Here is a 10,411-nt window from a genome sequence, read left to right as displayed (position 1 = left end):
TATGCAATTTGCTGGATTCTTTGGAAGGAGAAGAATGAAAATTTTTTTAGTGGTAGTCAGAAAGTGTGGCTGAAAATATAGATCTTGTAAAACAACTAGTTATTATATGGTCTTTGCAACACTAATACGTTCTAATTTGTAACTCCAAATCTCATGTGAAGCAATTGGGAAACTCTTATGAGTGTGTGATCACTCTTATAGCGGTCATTCAACGAGCTCTATAATGTCTTCTTTTTCCTCCTTAATATAACCTTTTTTTTTTAAAACAATACTTAATTAAAAGAGAAAAATTAGGCTAAATACCCATATAAAAAAGTGGAAATTGAATAAACAAAAATATGTGTGAGAGTGACAAAGCCATTAGTTTTCAGGAAAGTTCAACCCAATATATAATACTTACATAGAAAATCATTGAGACTTATTCAAACCTCTAATCACAACAACTAAATTTGTACACGTAAAAGACTAGACAACTATCTTGTTTTCTTCACTGTCCCAATCTTTGAATTTCTTTTGTTTAGTTTTTCCTCTCTCAACTACACGATCACAATGATGTCGTATCCAAAAAAAAGAAGATGAAAAAATACCCACACAAAAAAAACATAAGAAGAGAGAATGACCGGTAAACTCAAGAACTGTCGAATCTGTATTCCGATCATGGTCTATTCCGATTACACGATGAACTTAAACTCTTTGTGTCCGTTTTTCAGTCATTGTCTTGGAATGCATCATCATGGACATCTTATCGTTCCTTTTATTAGTAGAAGGTGTCGGTTTGTTCAGTAATCTTAACCAAAACCCACGACCAAATTTCTTCTTATTAAGTTTCTTATCATCTTCAACTATAACTTCATCATCAACAACATATTTCTTCCTTATAACAACCTCCAACGAACGACTTCGTTTAAACTCTTGTTCATCTTTCTTAACACCATTTCTAATTAAGTTTGTTGATACTTTTTGACCACTAATGACTTCTAACGACGTAGAAGCTTTTTCTTCCTGCTGCTGCTGCTGTTGTTGACCATGAGTTGGAGAAGGAATATGAGAAGAAGAAGACCAGAAAAGAGATGAAGCGGTAGAATTAGTAGCAGTGAAATTGTTGTTAATATTAACAACATAATAAAGCTTTTCTCTTAAACAACATGAACATACTCCCGGTGATTGTTTATGTTGTGGATGTTTCTTACACCTTCCTACTATAACAAACAATTCATAACCCATTTTTTCAAATCGTTTCTCAGATCACTTTTGATCTCTTCTTTATGATTTCCCTCTGATATCTCCCAATATATACTTGTGGAATTATGAGGGATTTATTTTCCTTCAAGGACTAGAAATCTTGGGGTGGATTTGATTATTTAATGAATGCGGAATTTGGGTCAAGAATAAAATCATGGTTGATGATGCATGGAAGGTGAAGTGATGGACCTACCGAAGTATTGACCGAAGAATGAAGTCGGTTGCGTAATTATGTGGAAATCTACTCGATGCTTAATTAATGAATGATTATTGGAATAATTTGTGTTTAATATTCAGGTTTTGCCCAACACTAGGCTTTGGTCTAACATTTGTCCAACGTTAGTGCTTGTGCTTGGTACCTGGACCAGACGACCCATATTGACTCGGTTAAATCCTAACTTCTGTTTAGATATTATTAAAACAATAAATAAATTAAATTAAATTAATTAATTAATGACCCATTTACTATAATAACCTTCACTTTCCAAATTTTCCCTAGCACCACCATCTCCTTTATTTCATTAATCTGCTACGTCAACTCAACACCACCACCTTCTCTACAACAGCATCCTCTACAACACATTACCCAGAACCAGCACAACATTCTGCAATTCAACCACAAACCAATCTGCCAATTTCAATTAAAATTCCTCTAGCACCCTTTGCACACAACAATGGCAGCAATACATCATCTCAGTCACCTGCACATCACAACCCATCTGAGATTGATTTTTTATTTTGAAGCAACACCACCAACACTTTCATCTCAAATCCACTGATCACCACAAAATCATAGCATCACTGAACCCTGACTTCCAATTCCTCTCATCTAATTCGAACTTCAAATCAACCCATCTTCAAATCCATTTCAAACTCAGCTGCAATATTCCTTCAATTACAGAGACAACAAAAACCATTCTTCTCAAAGCTATAAGAACCCTAATTTCAATATCAATTCGTGATTAAACCATCCTGCCAAATTAAAAATTAACTCAAACCACAGCTGCCAATTTCTTCATTAATTATGAACTCACCTTCTAACCATCTCGTCTGAACCCAACATCAGCATCTCAGAAATCAGAAAAAATGGGAAGAAAAAATCAGAAAAAAAAACCCTATAAATTGCCATGAACAAAAAAACACCAGCAGAAGCAGCAACGAGATTAGAGTTACGAGCAACAACACAATTAAACACTCAGACCCTAACCTGTAATTCTAGAACATCACAGATTCAACTCTAACTCATCTGAGTTCAAATCCAACCTCATCTGTATTCTTCCCAGTTCTCAAACAAGCTTCAATTCAAGTATAAAACCATGTCTTCTCCATGGATGCTTCAATCATCAGCTGCAATTTATCCTGCTCGATCTCCATTTTCCTGTCTGCAACCCATAAAAGTTGCAGCTATCACTCTAGTTTGGGTTTCTATTTACAGAATTTAGGGTTTTGATTTAGCAAATAGTGGTAGAAATTGGAATTTTGGTTTTGATTCAATGAAATTGAGATTATGATTCAATCAGTAAACAAGGGTTTTCTTCGATTCGGTAAATAATGGTTTTGTTTGATTCAGAAATTAGGATTCAATTTAATGAAATTGAGATGTTGATTTGAATCACTCAATTAGGGTTTTGTTTGATTCGGTATATGGGGATTTTGTTTGATTTAGAAGTTGGGGTTTCGATTTATTGAAATTGGAGTTTTGATTTTGGAGAGTAATTGATTCCATGGCTTCGTGACTGAAGAAATCAGGAAAGAAGTTATGGGGTTTGTGGCTGTGTTTTTGATAGATGCGGAGGAAGAAGACGAAGATTGATATTGGACGGAGGAAAAATAGTCTAAGTATATGATTATTAGATTTTGCATCCCAGCCGTAGACTAAATGATTTTCTTTGTAACCGTTGGATGTTAGCCACCTCAGGGCTAGACTTGTAATCTCAATATTTTACAAATTTTTAATTTACAAAATTATTTAAAGTTATGTCATAGACAGTCGATTCCGGTCAATGTCTAGTCCAGTTACCAACCCCTAATTTTGGACAAATATTAGACCAAACACTAGGTCAATGTCTAGTCCAGGTACCAATCCCTAATTTTGGACAAATATTAGACCAAACACTAGTGCTGGTCTAAATCTGAGTACGAAATACCAATTATCTCATGATTATTTGCGTTGCCTTGCCTCTCTTAATAATTATAGTATATAGTTGGTGATAGTGTTGAGGGGGGTGCGCACGTGTACAACTCATTCTATTTTTAAGGTTTTTGTTTTGAAAAAGTCTACTTTTCCGGTTCTTTCTATCTTTGAATAATCTGTAGTCTTAGCCACGAGTTTAAGTCTAAATCCCGATTAGACTTAAAATAAAATATGAACGTCCATCCAACTAACTCAGCTAGCCAATGTTGTCTTTTTGAAGCATTATTGTGAGCTACCACATAGCCAATGTTGTCTTTTTGAAGCATTATTGTGAGCTATCATAACCCTAGTTAGCAATTCGGCGAATTATTCCGAATCGATCCACGAATTATACGCGCACTACTCAACTACCGACCCCTGTACGCGCATTATGTGAGGTTTCCGCACTATACGCGAATAATACGGGTTCGCGGTTAGTTCGGGTAGGAAATTCGTTCACTTGACTTGCACCATGTTTGTTTATTCCTGACTCCTCTGAGTCGTCTGGATCTGAATCATCTGGATCTGAGTGAAATCACCTGACTCATCTAGATCTGAGTCGATATGTTTGTTTTGAGTCAGATCTGACTCATCTGACTCGGAAATAAGTGAGTCAGTGGTTTGGTCCCATGAGTCAGGGGTATTTTGTTACCTGACTCAAATGAGTCCGAGTCAGGGGTTATGTCTGAGTCAGAGGTCGAGTCAGATCTGACTCAAAATGGAAAACAAACGGTCTGACTGCTGACTCGGTCCGAGTCAGGAGTTGACTCAGATTCAGACGCCGAGTCAGCTGCAAACAAACAAGTTTTTGGTCAGAGTCAAGTGGCTGACTCAGCCTTCACTAATGTTTCGTAGAAAAAATGAAAAGTAAGTGAAGGGACCTCGAGACGCCTTACTCCTAGGCTAACCCTTCAACCACAGCTCCACACGATCGGTTTTGTTTAATTCAGCATATACACTGTAGATAATCGTTTAAAACCCATATCCCCCAACGACCCGTTGTTAAAAATGTTTATTTTTTCGCTGCAACGTATCTATATGATAAAATTAGGCTATTAAATTCACAAATACATATTAATTTAATTATATTAACAAGCCGAATTTTCCGTCCCGAATTCAATTATCTAAAACGAGTTATACACGTACGTATGTTGTTCCGAATTATCACCGAATTGAAAATGGTTGACCGAATAGTGGACCAAATTTATCTTCCATTGAAACGAATAATACACGAACGTATGCCGTCCCGAACGTCCGTATCCCAAATTGCTAACTAGAATCACAACTCACAAGATTCACAACCCAACTAAAGAGGTTGGCCCAAAACCTATTTTTCAATTTTATTCGCTGAATATGATTAGCATGAAACTAGGATAGAAGAAATTTGCACACAAAATCGTATGCCCATGTTCAAATATTATGTATGTACTGTATGGATATAGCATACGGAGAGGAAACTCTAAATCATGCTCCTTGCATAGGTAGAATAAAATGCCCACACATGTCTAGAAATACGTCGGCACTAGTGATGGTATTCCATACTCAAATAACTATTAGCATGTTTGAGTCATATAATCTAATCGAAATTGAATGTCATGTGGTATCTTACTTTTAGCAGTTTGTTAATATTGTACTTTGGAATTGTTAGGATCTAAGAAATGTAGAAATAACTAGTAGCTTAAAAAATCTGTTAGATAAAATAATCCAAACATCTTATTTCTGTTAGAAACTAATTAAAGAACGAAACAAGAAAATGTATAAAATAATGAGAAGAATAAGTATCGATGACTATCGACTTGTACCACCATATATCTCTGTCCATTTTGGAAAACAACATAAAAATAGCAATTTTTGATTATAAGCATAATCATTGAATATTCAAATTAGAAATGCAAATAATTTTTGGTATTTTACATGTTTTCATGAGAGTTCAGGCACGAATTTGAAACTTGCTTTTTGGATATTTAAATAAAAATATGGCTAGCATAGTTGAGAAGCTAATTTTCTAAAATAATCTTATTAACAATTGTGGGCTGATGGATTTGGGTTTCATTGGGTACATATATGCATGGAATAATGGAAGATCAAGTATTTAATTCACATAACAGAGGCTTGACTGTGATCTTTTAAATGCCAAATTGAACCTGAAATTCCCGAATTCCAAGCTTCGATACTTGGGAACATGTATTCTGACCGTGTCGAATACTCGTAATACTTGGAACAACGGGGCTACCCCTTTCAAGTATTTTGGGGAATTGATGAAACATGACCAGTATGTTGGTCTAATTCAGGAGTGTTGGAACATCATATTCGAGGTTTTCCAACACTTACGTTCATTAAAGAACTCACTAGTGTAAGATACATGCTTAGGTTATGGAGCAAAAATATTTCTAATCACATTAGAACTGGTACAGAAAAAATTATAAAATATCTTGAACAAAACGACGCAAAACAAAACTATCTAAAGAAAGTTGCTAATCTGGCTCATTAGAGATCCAACTAATTTCTACCAACTGGAATGAAAATGAAATCCATCCTTCCAAATATAAATACTGAAAAGAGAGGGCACCAAGTGCACCACCAACTTTTTCATTCGGCAACATCAATGGACAAAACCTAACACAATCATACGTAATTCAAAACAAAGACCCTTGAATAAGATTGTATATATATATAGAGTTTCTCTCTTTCTATTTATTTTCCACAATAGATATGTATATAACAATGGTTTCTGAACCTCATTATGTAGAAGAGTTCTTGGACGATCTCAAATATTAATGACCAAGATTAATCTAGTCGTATCTGAATTCTAACAAGTCGTATATGATTTCAACAAGAACGAGTCTTGTTTTTATATCAAATAATAAGAACTTATACTATGTGGATTGATTCACGTACTACTTGTGCCGATCCCGTTATAAAGATAAACAATATAATAAGAAAAAGGAAAAATACATTCATCAGAAATTTTGTTAACGAGGAAAGTTGCACATGTAGAAAAACCCCATGGACCTCGTCCACCTTTGAATATCACATTGTATTAAACTACTATAGACACTGGCCTACTATCAGACTTCATACTGTAATGTAGCTGAGACCGAGTTAACCCTCAAAGGAATTCAGTTACAGCCGTGTTCCTTACGCCTCTTGAACTTTGCAAGATTCTGCGCACTTGATTCCTTTAGCTGACGTCCTTTACATCCTAAGAATTGCTTTAACCTTAGTGAATACTTTTGATACCTATTTTCCTAAAACAATTAAGCCTATTTTCTTTGCCATTTTGATATGTTTCAACCTAGTTTTGGAAATTTGTGTTCATTATACAAAGTCAAGCAAACCTTACGAATATGGAACACTTAAACTCAGTTAGTTGAGAATCCTAGATCATGAACCACCTCTCAAGTAAAATACAAAAAAACCAGATAAGATTTTAGATATCTATCACGAGGAATCACAAAGTCTGATACGAAGAGAACTTTGATGGTAGTTCCTGAGTCATGGGATATACGAATTACATGTGGAGGGCGTTATCATTTGAGACTGGAGTTATCTTAACATCGTCTTCTCTATGGAGTATGGCGAGGTTAGTATATCCTATGTTTAGGTTATTCTAACATCACTTCTGCAGATTATCTGGTGCTGATCTTTCATATATATTGTAATGTGATAGCTTGTTATGGGGCATCTGAATGTGCATCTTCATACTTTAGATGTTAGTTCATCTTTCTCTCAGGATGATAGATTTGTTCAAAAAAAAATAAATGAATGTGGTCTTATGGATTTAGGTTACATAGAGAGAGACTTCACCTGGTCTAGTAATAAGTTGGAATTGGCCTTAGAAAATCTAAAATTGATATGGCATTGGGAAACCAACAATGGTGTAATAATGAGTTCCCCAATGCCAAGTTACATCATCTAGTTCAGGCAGGCTCTGACCATTGCCTTATAATGTTGCAAACCAAACAAGAATCTAAAAACCTATGGAGACCATTTAAGTTTTTTGTTATGTGGATTAAACATGCTGGTTTTAAAAATCAACTTGATGTTGCTTGAAATACTGATATAGTAGGATCTTCTGCTCATCTTTTGATTGGAAAGCATAATTCTACTAGAAAAAGACCATCTTATTGGAATAAGATTAAATTTGGTGATATTGATAATAATATTAATGCTCTTCAGGAACAACTTCATACCATACATAATGAACCTATTTCTAGCACTCAGCATGATTGGCTCACTTAAACTAATAAACAATTAGAACTTTGTTTTAGTATCAAAACTGAATTCTATAAGCAAAAATCTGGAGATAGATTCATAATTGACATGGATAATAATTCTAGATATTTCTATACTCTAGCTAATTAGAAAAATATTTAAGGAAAACATTGATTGTTTATATGATATGCATGGTAACTGGCACGATAAAAGGGATGATCTAATACTCTTGTTACTCACTTTAGTTCCGTGAGCTGCTCAACTATACAACATGTTTCTGAGGATGGTTTTGATATTATCAAAACTATCATCACTAATGATTTGTCTGAGGTTTTTGTTAGAATACCATCTGCTGATGATATTTTAAAAATTATCAAAGACATGGATTCTTGGAGCTCTTCAGGACCAGATGGCTTCTAAGATGGTTTCTATCAAACCAACTGGAACATTGTTGGTAATGATGTTGCTCAAGATGTTCAAATTATTTTTACCACTGGTCATATGCCTAGAGAGTTTAATAAAACTTTTTTTATCTTTGATTCCTAAAACTGATATTGTTAAGCATCATGTTGATTGTAGACCTATAGGTTTGTGTAACACAATCTGTAACATACTTTCGAAGATTTTAGCAAATAAGATCAAACCTCATATCAAGAAGATTATTTCACCTTATCAATTTGATTTTGTTCTAGGAAGATCTAACCAAGATAACATAATCATTGCTCATAAGAAGATTCATACCATGAAGCATAAGGAAGGATATACTGGTACAATGGCTTTAAAATTGGATTTATCCAAAACTTTTGATAGGTTAGAGTGGCCATTTCTTTTATAAATTCTTAAGAAAATAGGTTTTCCTGAGAAATTTTGCAAATACATTAAACAATGTATTTCAACAACTAAAATTTCTATGCTTCTCAATGGCTCTCCCACAAGTGAGTACAGTCCCCCCCCCCCCCACCACACACACACACACACCCCCATCCAGATTCCTTGTTAACGCTGCTTCTAATCATGTTATCTCTGGTGTTAAAGCTACAAGAAATGCACATGAATTTACTCACCTCTTATTTGCATATGACATTCTCATTTTTACCAAAGTTGATATGCACAATGTGACAGGTATACTTGATATTCTTAATCATTTTGGTAAGTTTTCTGGACAAATGTTAAATTTTAGTAAGCCTAGTGTTTACTTTAGTAAGGATATTAGTCCTTCTACCATAACTGATCTTTCTAGAGCTCTTGATATGACTGAGATAAAAGACACTGATAAATATATAGGTGTGACTCTTTTGATGGGTAGAAATAAAAGTAAAGCTTTTAAACGTATTATTCAGAGTTTTAATGTCAGATTAATTCCCTGGAAAGGAAAAAATATTAACCAGGCAGCTAGATCTACCATGGTCAAACATGTCCCCAATGCTCTGCCTACTCATCAAATGGGTGTTTTAGAATTCCTAAAAATACTTTCACCCAATTGGAATATATTCAGAGGAAATTTTGGTGGGGAAAATATGGTAGTCATAAGGCATCCATTTTATAGGTTGGGACAAACTTCAAATTCCTAAATCTCTAGGAGATTTAGGTTTTAAAAATCTTGAAAATTTAAATACTGTTTTGTTGACTAAAGTAGCTTGGAATGCTTGTAATGATGGGACCTTCCTATGTTATAAGGTTCTCAACACTGAAAATGCAGAAATGGTAGCTTTCTCCATTTAGACAAACTTAAAGATGAATGTTCTTGGCTTTGGATGAGTATATATTCTGGTCTTGAAATTGTTCAACAGAACACTAGGTGGTTAGTTAGATGCAATACCAAAGTGAATATTTGGCTAGATTTTTTTTTTTTGAAGCATTAATTTTATTAGTAAAAGTTTAATTTACAACTTGTCTTGTGTATGTGGTACCCACAGAGTCTTGAAATAAAATGTGACTGATAAAAGATGGGATTGCCTGGTCCCAAATTTTGATTGAATAGTTTCCTGCTTGGCTTCCATCTGCTGCATGATTTGCTAATCCGTCCGCTGCTTGATTTCCTTCCATGTAGTTGTGTTGTATAGCGACTTGCGGGATTTGCCTAAGCCAACTTTTTATTTCTTCAATCATTCATGCTATGTGCCAAGGTGGCGTGGTAGTTGATGTGATGAAACGCAGGAGGTTCTCTGAGTCTGTTTCAAAGAGAATTCTAGGCCATTGTCTCTCTGTTGCTGTTCTTGAAGCCAATAGTAAGACCCATGTTTATGCCGTTAGTGCAGTCGTAATTCCCAACGGTTGAGCCATTGTTATTACAGTTCGTGCATCAGAGTCTCTACAAACGTATCCAGCCCCTGCAAATCCCGGGTGGCCTCTGGCTGCTCCATCTATGTTAATTTTAATCCAGTTGATGTTCGGCTACAGATATTCAAGGCATGCTGACGTACAAATCCATATACATGTACAGCTAGCTATGAATAGTAAAAGAATCAACAGAATAAAATATAAGAGATAAGTTTCCTAGTCCCAAGTAATCATTTAACCGAGTCCTAGAAGAAATGTCTAGAAACCACGACTCATTTAAGTCTCTGCGCACAGCCATTTATCTAAAAAGACACTAGAGGCTCATGCCAAAAGTAGTTGAGACTTTGAAATAGCAAGCAACTAAATTTTCTGATGTCTTGTGCTAAATATGTGCTCCTTCTATTGGTTAAGTATATTTTGACAATAGGAATTTTTCACAATTGGATAAATAAGTTGTCTTACTACTTATTGTATTTCACCCAGAACTACTTAAATGCATCA

General features: G+C 34.8%; 1 protein-coding gene across 1 annotated transcript; it reads right to left on the bottom strand.

The window, feature by feature from the left end:
- Positions 1 to 308: 308 nt before the first annotated feature.
- Positions 309 to 3,209, bottom strand: LOC113330573. Its single transcript, XM_026577379.1, has one exon. The coding sequence runs from the start codon at positions 1,222 to 1,224 to the stop codon at positions 685 to 687; it is 540 nt and encodes a 179-aa protein (XP_026433164.1). The 5' UTR covers positions 1,225 to 3,209; the 3' UTR covers positions 309 to 684.
- Positions 3,210 to 10,411: the final 7,202 nt, after the last annotated feature.

This window comes from Papaver somniferum, unplaced genomic scaffold, assembly GCF_003573695.1.
Source record: "Papaver somniferum cultivar HN1 unplaced genomic scaffold, ASM357369v1 unplaced-scaffold_118, whole genome shotgun sequence".
Taxonomy (NCBI): Eukaryota; Viridiplantae; Streptophyta; class Magnoliopsida; order Ranunculales; family Papaveraceae; genus Papaver; species Papaver somniferum.
The sequence above is the reverse complement of the archived record's forward strand: the minus strand, read 5'-3'. Positions and strand labels throughout refer to the sequence as shown.

What these genes read in the sequence shown, in the direction of transcription:
- LOC113330573 (XM_026577379.1), bottom strand. Translation starts at nt 1,224, where the DNA reads ATGGGTTATGAATTGTTTGTTATAGTAGGAAGGTGTAAGAAACATCCA.